Raw genomic sequence first — 15,031 nt, forward strand, 5'->3', positions numbered from 1 at the left:
GGACAACGTTGAGATGGACCTAAGGGAAATCGGAAGGGATGGAAAAGAGTATATAGATCTTGCTCAAGATAGGGGCGGATGGAAGGCCTGTGTTGCTGCAGCCATGAACCTTTGGGTTTAAGAAGGCTAGAGAGTTAGTTAGTTAAATAAAAGGTCGTTTCTTCTTCAATAGCAAAACATGTTTCACCAACAAAAAAGGATTATTCCATTCAACACAGGTTACTTCAGTCATAAATGTTCGCAGGCATAATATTACGCCCCACACAGAATAAGCTATAGTGACCAAGGGAGTAATATTACGCCGAACACAGGGAAGGGGTTAAGGGACTGGAAATCCAGCGGGCAATGCTTCCTAATGGAAATCTGTTGTCTCTCTGGATGTCACACTTGCAATAGGACGCAATCACTGGATTGTAAAAATCAGTTGTGGCATGTCTGGAGCGATTGCTTTATCAGAGGTAGACAAAACTAAAAATAATTCAGGTGCCAGCCCCTCTTCTCCCCAAATACGGGCCAAGAGAGCCATGAATCTAACTAAGATAAGCTATGAAGTGTGATAAATGAATAACTATGCAATACATTCTAATATATGGTCAACTCTACCAAATCACTGTAGGTTTTAAAACTGTAGCAACAGTTTATAGTAATGTGCTGATTATTCTGACTTAATGATGTATGTGATGACACACAAATATAAAAAAAAAACGTACTGTACTTGTTATTTTTAAAAAAGTAATGAAACTTTTCGTAAGCAAACTAGAAATATTTCTTTTAAAAAAATCAAACTGAACTTAAAAATGCAGGCGCTAGGTGAAATTTTTGAGGCACCATTGCAACCGGATGCCCTGTATTTTTCTACCCCTGTGTTTCATAATGCTACAATGATCTCACCATGCTTTTAAATGGCACTGTGCAAACTGGTAGTAAGACAGAAGCCATAATCATGTGATACATGCTTTTCAACAAAGCAAGCTGTTGTTTGTGCCTTTTCCTTGCTCAAGGTACACTCAATAACAGAAGTAATAACAGTAAGAAAGTTTCATTCAGTCTCTTTTCCTCATGTGATGATCATGAATTGAAATAAAAATGTCAATAAGCAGCGGATAACATCTTTGCAGCAACAGAATTTTATTCCTTGACATTGACTGTACCAAGCAAAGAGGATTGCTACACCAGTTGATCTCACCTGTACAGGTAGGCCAGTGCGCACTAGGGATGGCATAGTTTCAACCTGCACATACCATCTACAGACTACCTGCCAATTTGATGTCTCCTGACCTATGTTCACATGGCCTTAGTGGAGAAAAGGGCAAAGTGGCAGTGGGTGCAAGGGCTCATTGCCCCATCCGAGTGGCTAGGATAGGAAGTCTGGCATACACGTAAAGTGATGATTGATTGAATTAGGCTACTTTACATCGCTTTTTTTGCCACATTTGGACAATTGCGATGATAAAATTGGTGAAGGGACACTCGCAAAGAACACCCGTATCTATGATCTCTAACATCATAGTGCACTGTCTTAACCACTCCACCGCAGAGGTTGGCTGTTGGGGTGTTTGAATCCTAGGTAAGACATGGATTGACATCTCATTGCGTTTCTTCATTTATCAATTTCACCAGTTCACCATTCCTCTTTAACGCCATCAATCTAGAGAAGTAGGAAAGGAATGTAGATAACGAAACATATACTATGCAACGAAGGACTGATATACAAATTGTTTCTTGAAAAAATCTCACACTACTCTTTTCCATGGACGTGCACGAATGGTCTAAAACATCCACCAACCTTATGCATGGCAAGGCCCAAACAATTTAAAGACTCCTCTGGCTTGTCTGATAGATCTTCCATAAATGTCGGCCATTTTTCCTTGAAATCCTCATCCCCAGAAAGAGCTTTTAGATCAACTGAAAATGCTCTCCTCTCCTCCACCTGGGTGGAAGAATACATCTTCTTGTTTCTCAGGATGAACTCCTCCATAGCCCTGATCTTGTCAACAAGAGGGGAGTTTTCATTGAAGGCTAGAAACGAAAAGAAAAGCATTTAGTTTTACTTGCCAACAAAAATAATATTTCTAGATATTACATCATCTTCGATTTGAGTTTGAATTGATGTCTTAAGTCCACTTTATGCACAGATAAACTAATCAGGACTGGACTTAAGTTTAAATTGGGATCCGAACCACTGTGAATGTGCCTCCACCAGGTATCAAACCCAGGACCCCTTGATTACAAGGCAATAATGTTACCACTACGCCATCGGGTAGTGCCCTAAAATATCTTGAACGTCAATGTTTCTCACTATGAGAAACGTCCATTGCTTGCACAGTACTTTGTCATTGGTTGTTGGGAAACTCAAGGAAGCCTTGATTGCTTGAGCGTTATGTAAATCTCGGGTTCTGATATTCTGAACTCAACTCGTGGATCTGATATCCAGAACTTGAATCTTGGATCCAATATACAAATACCGGACCCAATACACGAATCACATGTAGACTGGATTTGCTTATCCCTCTAATTCAAACCCAATGGCCTTTGAAGACATGGCAAGTCTATAGAATCAGCCGTGACTGTCACTGGCTTATCTATAAAAAGTCAACGGTTGTCATTTTACAATAGGACAGTAACATTGTTTGTTGCAAACTTATGATGACCTACGAGACCAAGTATGTTGAGTTTGAGTATGTAAGCATTTCTAAAAGACAGGGGAGGCCATCTGCAAAGTGGAATAGTATGAGTCCACATTGTTCCTATTCCTAGTATACTTGCTTGCAAATACGAGTTCAATATCATTGTCCAATCCCCTGACAATATAAATAAAATTTATTTTACTTCGCTTCTTGTGCAACTTTTGGTTAATTTGCGAAGATGGGGATGAGTGATGATATGATGAATAGACATCACAAACGTCCATGCCCAAGCCAGGATTCGAACCTGGGACCCCTATAAATAAATCATCAACATATAAAAGTTCATTATTAGTCCCACTATATGTGTATACAGGGTGGCCCAAAAGTAGGTATACAGTATACAGGGTGCTCGGAAATTCCCCTTACAAACTCCTAGGGCAAGTAGAGGGGACTGAGTAGACAATATTTGGAATAGGAACTCATGTCCGGAAACGTACCGTTTCCGTGCTACAACCATGACAATGTGTTGGATGTGCCTGTGTTGGTATGCAACCGGGTAGGCAGTACATGACGTCAGAAGATAACCTGATGACCTAAAGTGTAATCATTTATTACAACCATGTCAAATGAGGTGTTACGTAAGGTACAGAAGTGAATGACGTGTGACTCAGTCCATAATACAAACAAATTTATTTGGTAACAATGCCAAGGGAACAAAAAAGAAACATACTATTCATTGATCAGCACCTGTGTCGACAGCAGAACGCAACAATTTGTAGACGTCACGTGACATCAGGTGATCTTCTGACGTCATATACTGCCAACCCGGTTGCATGCCAACAAAGGCACATCCGACATATTGTCATGGTTGTAGCACGGAAACGGTACGTTTCCGGACATGGGTTCCTATTCCAAATATTGTCTACTCAGTCCCCTCTACTTGCCCTACAAGTTTGTAAGGGGAATTTCCGAGCACCCTGTATACCACTGTCAGCCTGGCATTGTTGTTTGTAAGTTTATTGTCCTTTTCAGATATCTTGATTGATACTATGAATGATGCAGTGGTGTGGCGTGACTTTTTCAAAAGTGTCACCGGCTATCAGTACGACAATTATACCTGCTAGACATTATCAACCCCCCCCCCCTCCCAGTAAAGAACACATGTCTTCGAGCTAGATATTTGTTCATTTCTTTCCTGTTTTTCAATCAGCACAGCACAGCAGGGGGTTGGTCAGGCCGACCACTTGTCCCCCTAACCTGGCTGCAGATCTCCACGCCGCCCAGTGGTCCACGTGGGAGGGAGGCCAGCAGTCGGTATGTAAGCCAGGGCCCAATATTGGGTTGTAGCGCTATAGGATTACTTTTACAGTGATTTAACCACAAACACTCCTTCAAAGAATTACCACGAAAATCCAATGAATGTGGTAGACCCTTGTCAACACTTCATCTTTCTCTGTTTCTTTGCAATGAGGGTCAGTTCGACAATTGTGTGGTGAGCACTGAACAGAGGACAGAACTCCACTCCTTTGTGGAAAGGAAGCCCAGCTGTATGTACTACCGTTGCCAACTTAGTATTTTGGAGCAATGTTTGTCCAAATCACGAATCATACCAAGGAACTATATATTTTCGTCTATTACCTAACTGGTCTCAGTTGTAGTTCAATCCAGTCTTGGCTCTGCAGTGTACCTCTAGTTGCTTCACAGAAATGGTATTCCTATTTTAGGTGGGATTTAGCTCTTTTCTGCCAATCCGATGTGACAACACTGGCTGATCCGGTGGGTCTTAACGGCAACAGGGCATCTTAACAGGCATATGAATAACCCCAAAGCACACTATGCCCGAAAGTCATTCCCTGCTCTTTCCTTGCATTGGCACCCTCTTCTCCCTTGTTGCCTCTTCAGGGTAGTGGTACGGCCTCCCTCTTAGCTTCTGTCGGCTGCAGAAAAAATGTCCTAGGCAATATCTACTCGACGGAAACTGTGTTCATTAACGTAATTAACAATGTTGTCATTTTATTGAAACAACTTTTTAATTCTTTACATTTTACTGTTACCTGCGGTAACACCGGCTACATGCACAGGGCATCTCTGGAATGATGGCTGGTAATCATTATTATTATCATTATTATTTGGGTGACTAAATTTTTTTCATTAACTGTTCATGAATAAAGTCACTGGTACTGTATACCTACTTTTGGGCCACCCTGTATACACGGAACAATTGAAAAAAACTAAACCAATGTCACCTACCTTTTTCAGGAAAATACAGTTTCCATCCTCGATACGGTCCTGGCACCACTTGGAACAGTCTTGTGATGCGTTGCTGGGTTGCGTGACTTTCGAAGGAGCCTGGTTCTTGGTGATGCTCTGGAGATGAACGTTGCCCTCTTCCTCTTTGGCCTATAACAATCATGTTCAAATCAGTAACATGAATGGACACTTACTAGCAACACTGCATTTAGTCCTGGTCTGAAACATGTTTCATATAACATAAGATTTGATTTCAATTGAACTGAGGAAACATTTATTTGAGATAATGCCTGGTCAGATTTTCTCGAATGTTATATAACTGTTACACGGAAATCAATATAGGAGCCTTGGAAAAGTAACTCTGGAGAACGTGACCCATCACAATTTTTTACTAGCTTTTGGAACAAGTCTACTACTGTTGCTCCCCAATTGTAATCACAATGTTGGATAAACACTGGCATTCTAGAGCTTACACTAGGAATTCAGTGGCGTATTCTCCCATGATACTGACGGAAAACCAACCTTTCTCATATAATATGTAGAAATTGCCAAAAAATCTGTAGTTGTCGGCATTCTGCATTGTTCTTACTTGCTTGCCTACAATAATGTTTTATTTCCATGTAATTAGTATATAGTAAATATGTAAAATACATAAGAATTGCTGCAGTAAACCAGGTCAAATTTTCAGAATACGCCACTGCAGGAATTAAACTTGCGACCACTCGCACCACAGGCAGGAGCGATTTGGAACAATAAACAAAAATTACAACTACTGAAAAATCATAAAGTTGCATACTGGCATGGGACCAATAACCTTAGCATACTGCCATGTCAATGTTAATTAACAATTCAACATTCTTTACTTCCTCGTAACTTGCAAATATCTACAGAAGTTTCAGTGACATTTAATTTTCTTATTTTGTATCTAGAGAAAGACTATGTATAAATCAAACCTTTGCAGATTGCCTGTGTGAATAGAGTTTAGATTATCTCATGACCAGGGGTAGAAAAAACAAACTAATTCAGGCGCCAGCCCCTAATCTCAGAAGCCAGGGTGTTTCTTTTTTCTTATTTTTGGTAAAATGTGGTCTAAGATAAAGGTACACATTTCGAAATATGACTTAAAGTACTTAATTTATTAATTAATACAAGAATGGATTAAAAATAATTAATTCTTGCACCTGAGTGGCATTCCTAAATAAGGTAACAGCACGAATAACTATGACAATAACATTTTAAGACATGTCGCCAGGGGTCCCAGGTTCAAATCCCAGCCTGGACATGGATGTTTGCAAGTTTCCATTCATCAATTCCATCATATCATCACTCATCGCCATCTTCGCAAATTAGCCAAAAGTGGCACAAGAAGCAAAGTAAAATAAAGCAAATCAATAAATAAAATTCCAATACATGTAGCCTATACGGCTGACTCTATCATATCGCTGCAGATCTTAAAATTTGATTAGGAACAGTGAAAAAAGTGTATAATGGCATGTTTATTATTCTGATTTAATGATACAGAAAACACACAAAAATTAAAAAAAGCATTATTTGTAAAAAAGGTAGGGGTAATGGAAATTTACAAAAGGAAAGTCAATATATATTTTTGCACTGACTTTGAAAATTCAATGTAGCAGGTGAAAATTTTCAGGTGCCAAGATGACTGGGGACCCTGCATTTTTCTACCCCTGCTTACGACTTAGCACATACAAGAGACGAACTATGTGAAAATTTAAGCAAAAAAATTGCAGGCTCCAGTGTTTAATATGTATACATCAACCAAAAAGTATCAAGTTGTTTAAATAAGGTTCATTTCTAAGCACCATATTTTTTAAACGCGTGAAAAGATGGCAAAACAGCAGATTGATTGTTTAAAATTGTAGTTCCCTGTTCACTCTGCACCATGCTCTATCGATCTCGCCCATGTTGGAGGTGATGTGATCAGCAGCATGCTCTGGTCACCTTTCACCTCCAGGTACCAATTTAGTTGAGACTGGGTTAGCCCCAGAGCCACTTGATGCAGGGATAATGCTGGAAAAAATTCCAACCTCAGATCACCCACCAGGAATTGAATCAGGTCTCCCACATGGCAGTCAGATGCCCTACCGACTAGGCCACCTTCACTCAGATTATTTAACACATTCGGGTCTGGCCTCATAATACAGCATTGTTACCTCTGGTCTGCGGTTTTTGGTTGTTTTTAAAAAAATCATAGAAAAAATATTTTTAATTTGTTTTTATTTACCACATGTTTCTTAAATCTACAAAACTTCCTCTTTTCAATGAACAAAAATTTGTTAAATTTTATTTTCATTTTCAGACGTTTTTTAATACTTTTCTCAGCAATGTTTTGTGAAGAAGAAAAAAAGTACAACATTGCAACAAATGTTAATATAGAGATATTTTAAGTTCGTAATCTGGAAATTTCAATAATTAACTACATAAACTATCAATACATCTTTTGAATCTTGCATAAGAATACTTCTTATGTGCACATAACAAAAAATAATTACAAATTACAAGTAATTATCTCTTGCATGAAAAAGTGGCTGCGGGACAGGACCAGACGATGTATCATTTGGTTCTGCGTCATCTCTAAAAATTAAACAAATAAATAAATAAACTAAATAAATAAAATAAATTTTCATTTTACATACACTATACAAAATAATAAATGGAAAAACTAAAAATACATTAGTGCATGTAGGAGAATCAAGCAAGAGGCAAGATGAATAGACCCAAAAAAAAATTACCTCTTCTCACTTCATTCATAAAATACTAGAGTTTGCAACCCTGTTTATATTGTCGACAATAAATATTACCAATATAACCTACCTTCCAAATCTTCAAATTCATCTGCATCATCAAAATCGTCGCTAACTTCAAACTCTGAGGCGGAATCCTCTATGCAGTCTGGATCTAACGACGCCATTCTAAACAATGCACAGTACATCAACACGACAACAAACAGTCCCAGGTGCGAGATAAAAATAGCACATGAGTCACCTAGCGGTCGGAATTTCAACAGAGAGGCTTGAATGAACACGCGCATGAGACGAAGTACGAACATAGCCCGTCGTTCAATCGGCAAAGCGATTGCATACCGCAGGACGGGTTAAGCCCGTCGTTCGTCCACATTGACTTTAAGAGCACTGCAGGCTATGCCCGTCGTGAGACCCCAATGTGTTAAAAATGAGAGAATAAATCCCATTTACATAAGAAATTTCTAGACATGTCACAGAGTTTGAGTTTTGGTTTTTTATGCCCACTTTATGCACAGATAGGCTAATCGTGACTGGACATACAGTTTAAAGTGGGATCCGAACCACTTGTGCCTCTCACCCTTGATTACAAGGCAACGAAGTTACCACTATGCCATTGGAGAGGCCCTGGACATGTCACTGCTAAGCCAGACTACTACAAGACAGTAGTAGGAGTATGAGAGTTAATATTATACACACCTCGAAAGTTCCACTTGAAGCCCCTACCACGTGATTTATTATGAAACCAACTGTTCCTCCCACGTCCACCTCGACCTCTGCCTCTAGTATGTGCTTGATTAGTTCTTCCTCTTCCATCATCCATTATTTATAATAGGTTTTCTAACAAGTTGAACATCTAAATCCTAATTCTGATAGCACCATTTCCTGTGAACAAAAAAAGGAACAAAGTATGAGATTATGAACCAGTGGTGTATTATGAAAATTTGACCTGGTTTACTGCAACAATTTTTATTTATTGTACATATTTACTATATATTAGTTATATGTAATAGAAATAAACCACAAATGCATGCATAAACAGAAGTTCAATAACTTCAAATTTTCCAGCAATTTCTATACATATGAAAAAGTGGTTTCTCCAGATGTAAACCAGATAGCAAAATATGCTACTGGCATGAACATAAAATTACCAGTACTGATCGATACCATTCTGAAATCCATATATAAGCTACATATGTCTGTCAGAGAGAGAGACAGGCAGACACACACACACATATATATCCCAAGCATGTAGGAGCATTATACAATCAGAACATGGTCCGATCTTGAGCTGCACACACTTCATTGATGGATGCTACATTAAATGTTGATAGTATTACCTTTGTTTTGATATTCGGAATGTGACAAAGTTTGTGTTAAGTCCAAGTTATGCATGGATAGGCCAATGTGGACCAGAACTACAGTTTAAAGCGAGACCAAGTTCCTTTTGTTTTATTGCAATTTCATCATGCTACGAATGCAATTTTTACATGGTTCGATTTCAATTTATGTCTGTTAACACATACTGCGGAGTTTTAGCGATCACTTAATATTTTGTTCAGTATATGCTATCGTGGTTAGGTTAGGCAGGTTAGGTTTGGTTCCCTTAGCATTAAAATAAATTCCCTAAATGCATTCTACTAAGGTTCCGATTTACTTCTACATTCATTCCCATGCTTCTACTGTATTTACTGTTGGTTGTCGACGGAGAATATCTTGTCCATGAGAAGTGTGTAAGGTAATTTTCAAGTTGTTTTTTTCAACATAAATAAATTTTTTTTCGAGTCCAAACAGTGCTCATTACTTTAAGGAAGGTTCAAATTTCGTGTGACAATGATTTCCAAAATTCTACGATTTTTAGTCTTTGTGCTAGGAGAAATCATAAAACAATCGGAACCGTTAACTAAGGTAGGTTTGTGGATGAGCATAAAATATGAATTCCACACTCTATGTATACCAATTATGAATACAATCATACATGTAACGATAATACAAGGTAAATAAAATAAGTGAGAAATCTATTTATAGTGTGGGCTTGCACTCACACACACACAAAGAACCAAATAGAAACAGGATGAATCTGATCGCCTTGATATTTTCAAAGAAATATGGGTAAATATGCGATAACGCCCGGACACCTTTCACTCATTTATTTCCTTGGTAACACTTTACTATACCTGAGACAGATTTCTTCAAATTTACAGGAGAAAGTACTTACACAAATCATTTTCTGTAGCGTTGTTGATGTTCGGGAATGTAATTTTGATTCATTTTAATGCGAATGCATGTGGTTTAGTACGAAAATCTATTTCCGACGTGCTATTGCTGCTGCCGCCATTTGCTTCCTGCATGAGAGCACAATACGCTCTCGTATTGTCCGTATATGCTAAATTGAACGAAAGGAGTGCTAATGGAACCAAACCTCACAGGCCTAACCTAACCTAGTAGGCATACCTCGTCCCTGTGATGGTTTGTGGGGCTATCGTGAATTTTTGGTCTAACGTCAATGGTTTTTCTGGCTCAAGGAACGATCGACGGTAAGCTATCGCCATGTTGTGTGTGGAAATAAACAAGAACAGTAAGTACTCGTAAATGTAAGAAATATACATTACTTTCCTAACAAATTCAATTATTTCACCTAAATAAGTGTTCCGGAATGCAGAATAGTACGTTAGCAATGTAAAGAAGTGCGAAAGAAATGATTCCCAGGTGTCTCAGGTATAGTAAAGTAGTACCATTTCCTTAATTTTACCACTGGTACTTACCTATTTTGCCTTGCGGAACATTCTTTAAGGTGAAGTTATGCCTTACCTCCACAAACCATGCACGTTAGCCCCAAAAACCATCCACGGGTAGCCCCACAAACCATTGACGTTAGCCCCAAAATCCGTCCATGGGTAGCCCCAAAAACCATCCACGGCTAGCCCCACAAACCATTCACACAAGGTTAGGTTAGGCCTGTTATGTTAGGTTCCATTAGAACTCATTTCACCACTAAATTCATCGAAAAAAGAAAGCGCGGCGCCATCTGCATGCACACAATGTAAACAACGGCATAATGTGGCAGGCAATGCCAATTTCTTACGTAAAAAGTGATTAATTCTTGTTCGGCAGCATTAAACTACGAAGTTTTTACTTCCCGTGAAAGAAAATACCTCCAAGAACGTCCAGAATGCTAAAGAAACTCATTTCAGTAAGTACTTTCTCCTGTAAATTTGAAGAAATCCGTCCGGGCGATATCGCATATTTACCGAAATATGTTTTCTTGGAGAAGAATTAGTGCCCCTATGACATGTTACAAACTATAAGAGAATATTCTCCATAAGGAATTAAATATCAGCGAGATCAGGGTGGACCAATGTATCGTGTAACCAGATATGGTTCAGAAGAATCAAAACCTAATGAAAAATACATGCTTTCTTCATCCGCATTGACCTGTAATAAGTTTCTAATGAACTTGACATTCCACAAAAAGTTTAGTTTGAAGTCCACTTTTATGTTCAAAGAGAACAAGTCGAGAATAATAAAGATAATTTGAACTGAATTACATTGAATAATAGGTAAGATTAAATAATCGTATAACACTAAATTGATACAGAATGTCGATTGTTACCTATTGCATGCACAGTAAATATTATCATTCACCTGTCTTGATAACAAATAATCATATTAATGCTGCGTATGTATTGATCGACCTGAATGAAACCAATCGCCTGTCCTGACGGATTTCAAATACTATCACCATATTATAAAGTGACAACACATATTACATAAAGAAGTGAAGAAGAATGTTCAAACAAAAGATACACAAAATAAAATAATATCTTATAAGTTTAATACAAATAGGATAAATACCGGATAAATACCGCAATGCACCAAAAATATTGCTCCTTTCATTTAATTCACTGCGCCGTCGCTGGAGAAGCAGTGTTGGCAAGTACTATAACTATCACTGATTCTCACAAACATTTCTCACGTTTTATGTTTGCAATCTCATGAATCTCGCAAGATATATACCTTCGTGCGTGTAATTTGAACTTTTATTCGAATTTATGATTCCTATTAATGTACGCAGGGTAAAACCGGGACTTTTTCAACCTGTTCAAGCGGCTCCGGCGCCCACCCAGCGTCGTATAAAGTGGGTACCTGGAGGAAACTCTGGGGGTAAAGGTGACCAGGGGCGTGAAGCTGATCAAATGCACAGTGGAAGCGTTTGGGTTTAGAATATTCCAAGTGGGGGTGACTTCCCTCACCCCCCCCCCATAATCGCGCCACTGCAAATATGGAAAAGGATAACAACGTATGAGACTACCTACAAAAAAAAAACATATTCTCCTTTACGGTCCGGTGGAATCGTTAGAGAATTTCGTATGTGCGGCTTGTGCGGGCAAAATATTTCTAGGTGAGCTTGGCTTGCTTAAGCCCCTATCACACGGAACTGGATTTCTAGTAGGAATGCCCTAGTTGGCGCTGAACTAACTTTCTAGGTAGCAATCATGGCCGCCTGGCTGACTGCTTGACTGGTTTGGAGGAATAGGACATGTTCTAATTGCTACTTGCTTTCCTCGACTGGATTCTGTGGAACAGCCAATCAGAGCAAAGTTTCGCCATGTGAAGATAATCTGTGAGTGTGCAAAGGAGCGCTTTTGTATGTGGTTTCCGAGTGTTACTCCAGCAATGTATAACGTGTACAGCATAAAAGGCGCGTTGAGTTACACCATATATGCTGAGTGCACGGTGTTTACATTTGAAACAACTAAAATATTCTTCCATACGTGTACGGTAAACGTTGTAAAGTATGTATTTAAGCAGCACCATTGTTTTGTACCTAATAACGTTTTATACGAAACGTTATTCCTCTCGGTTGAATAGTTATCGGCTTTTAAAAATGTGAAGTGATACATTGTTTACATCTCACGAGGCCGCCATTACAACTTCCCTCGTATGGGAACAAAAGTCTATCGACAAGTACGCTGATAAGTATCGTGTGAGGCGAAAACTAGCACCAACTAGGGCATATCTACTGGAAATCCAGTTCCATGTGATGCGGGCTTTCGGTGGTCATGGCTGGCTACTTAAAGTTTCTTCTTCTCTTTCTCTCCCGTTTTTTATATTTTTTATTATGTTTCTCTCTATCTTTCATTCTTTCTATGTCGAACTTTCTGGGCGATTTTTTTCTACTATACATGATTCTGCAAATTTTTCATGCATAATTTCTAGGACTAAGAACTTCTAAAAATGGGCTAGTGCCCACCCTCGCTCAGCCATTGATTACGACCCTGTTGCGGTCATATCGCCCCTTGTACACGCTACTGGTCAGAATGAAAACACAGAAACGTTGATTTTCTCTCAGCTGAACAAAACAACTGCTAATAATATACCGTGGCACAACAACTCGTGAGAGTCGGGGCCTATCGGTAGGTAGGAGATCATCAACCAGTTACGGGGTGAAATGTGGCCAGCACGACTAACCCCCGATCGTTGTTGTAGGTTTCGTGACCGGGTTACGCTACTCATTCGTAGCTCCCCAATTTTCTCACGATGATGGCTGGTCACCGGTCCCATGCAAAGGCCGAAATCACAGGGGAAAAAAATGTTACGCTTCCCCCAAGGAGACTCGAACCTGCGTGGTTTGGCTCCCGTGGTCGGAGTCAAAAGGATGACGCCTTAATTTTGCATAACTCTCTTTGTTTCATTAATTCAGTTTATGTTGAAATATTATGCTATAATAGGGACTGGCCTCAGAGTCAAGGACGTAGCCAGGATTCTTTGTGGTGATCAACTTGTGAATGAAAAAAAAAAACATTGTGTTGGGAAATTGTTATGGTAAAAATAATTCTGCAATAATTACATGCAATGCACGTACCTGTCAATAAGAAAATTAATTGTGACTATTATATTCATAAAATACTATATTCTTCTAGAATGTTATCGAAAACATTAAATCATATAGTAGAAAATTTATAAAATTCCTCATTGTATCTATCCCGGTCGGGCTTGGTTGTTTGTGAATGTCCATTCATCAATTTCATCATTTCATCACTCATCCCCATCTTCGCAAATTAGCCAAGAGGCACAAAACGCGAAGTAAAATAAACTAAATCAAATCAAATCCTCATTGTACCAGCGACATGTGAGGTTTTCGTAATATGTTATTGGTTCTTCTGCGGATTATGGTGTTTATGTCATGGACATAGGTAACTAGTGAGTGTTCGGATCTCTTCTGACTACCAATCAACGCCATCCTGTGGACTCCTTTTAACTTATAATTTCTGGAATTTGAAGAATCGATCAACATTGATCATTCAAAAATAGACTTTTACTTACGAATATATATGGCATATAGCTACAGTTTGTGTTGCAATAAGTATTTAATGTAATGATGTAATGGCATTACCCTAGACGATTTGTGCATCATTTTCTTTGTCATTTAGCAACTTAACTTGGATAATTTTTGCTGTTTCTTTCAACATGTTGATTTGTAGAGATAAAGGGTTTCTGATATAAATTAATCAATGACAACTTCAAGAAACAAGAGAAACTGTGCGAACAAAATATAGACAACTTCCATTTTCGTAGTAAAATTCTACCCTTAACCAACATAGTTATAATATTGCGTAAATATTTCCTGTTATTTATTTATTTACCTATCTATCCCTGTTTGTATGTATGCACAGGTTTCTCCGAAAAATATATTTTATCCTGCGTATATGTAGTCATGCACTACGGATTTATGGTTGTTATTGACATATACTTTCTGTCTGATATAGACAACACTACTAAAGCTCAGAGTTGGACAGAAGCATAACCAAATAAATTTCGGGACTTCGTTATTTTGCGTTATTTTACTTGTGTTACCCTGATATATTCAGAAGTGGAGCGTTTATTTGCCCGGACGAAACATGTTTTGTTACACTGTTTTGATCCTGCGTATGTGAATAGAGAGGAATAAAGCTAGATGCATAGAGAAATAGAAATAAAGTTCTATGTAGAGAGAGAAAGAAAGGAAAGGTAGGTACAAGGCAGTGGCGTGGAGTGACTTTTTCAAAAGTGTTACCGGCCATCAGACGTTATCATCTTCACACTACCGCCCCCCTCCAAACATGCCTTTGATGTGGATTTTTTTTTCAATCCGCTCAATTATGTATTTAGCCAGAATCACTCCTAAAAAGAACTACCACTCATGAGAGAGTTGCCGCGAAAATCCAGTGAATAGTAGTCGAGCCTTGTCAACCATCTCTGTTTCTTTGCAAAGAGGTGGAAAGGGGAAGAATAACCACACATTCGGGTCAGTTTGACTTTTCTGCGTTGATCAGACAACAGAATTCCCCTCCTCCAGTGGTGGGAGGAATCCAGATATACGTACTACTGTTGCCAACTTAGTTTTTTGGA

The 15,031-nt window shown here is 38.7% G+C and overlaps 1 protein-coding gene across 8 annotated transcripts in view; it reads right to left on the reverse strand.

Moving 5' to 3' along the window:
- LOC146000271 (DNA helicase MCM8-like) overlaps positions 1 to 11,565 on the reverse strand; it is a 67,300-nt gene extending 55,735 nt beyond the window's left edge. Inside the window, exons 1-4 of one of the 8 annotated variants that reach the window (XM_083137737.1) lie at positions 11,495 to 11,565; positions 8,339 to 8,524; positions 4,878 to 5,027; positions 1,787 to 2,019 (exon numbers count right to left, since the gene is read on the reverse strand). In XM_083137737.1, the coding sequence (XP_082993863.1) occupies positions 1,787 to 2,019; positions 4,878 to 5,027; positions 8,339 to 8,462 (507 nt within the window). In that variant the 5' untranslated portion in view covers positions 8,463 to 8,524; positions 11,495 to 11,565. Of the gene's footprint in view, positions 1 to 1,786; positions 2,020 to 4,877; positions 5,028 to 8,338; positions 8,525 to 11,252; positions 11,399 to 11,494 lie in introns of those variants that run through there. The other 7 variants (XM_083137736.1, XM_083137739.1, XM_083137738.1 and 4 more) reach the window with 7 other exon arrangements.
- Positions 11,566 to 15,031: the final 3,466 nt, after the last annotated feature.

This window comes from Lepisma saccharinum, chromosome 16 (assembly GCF_977018435.1).
Source record: "Lepisma saccharinum chromosome 16, izLepSacc3.1, whole genome shotgun sequence".
Taxonomy (NCBI): domain Eukaryota; kingdom Metazoa; phylum Arthropoda; class Insecta; order Zygentoma; family Lepismatidae; genus Lepisma; species Lepisma saccharinum.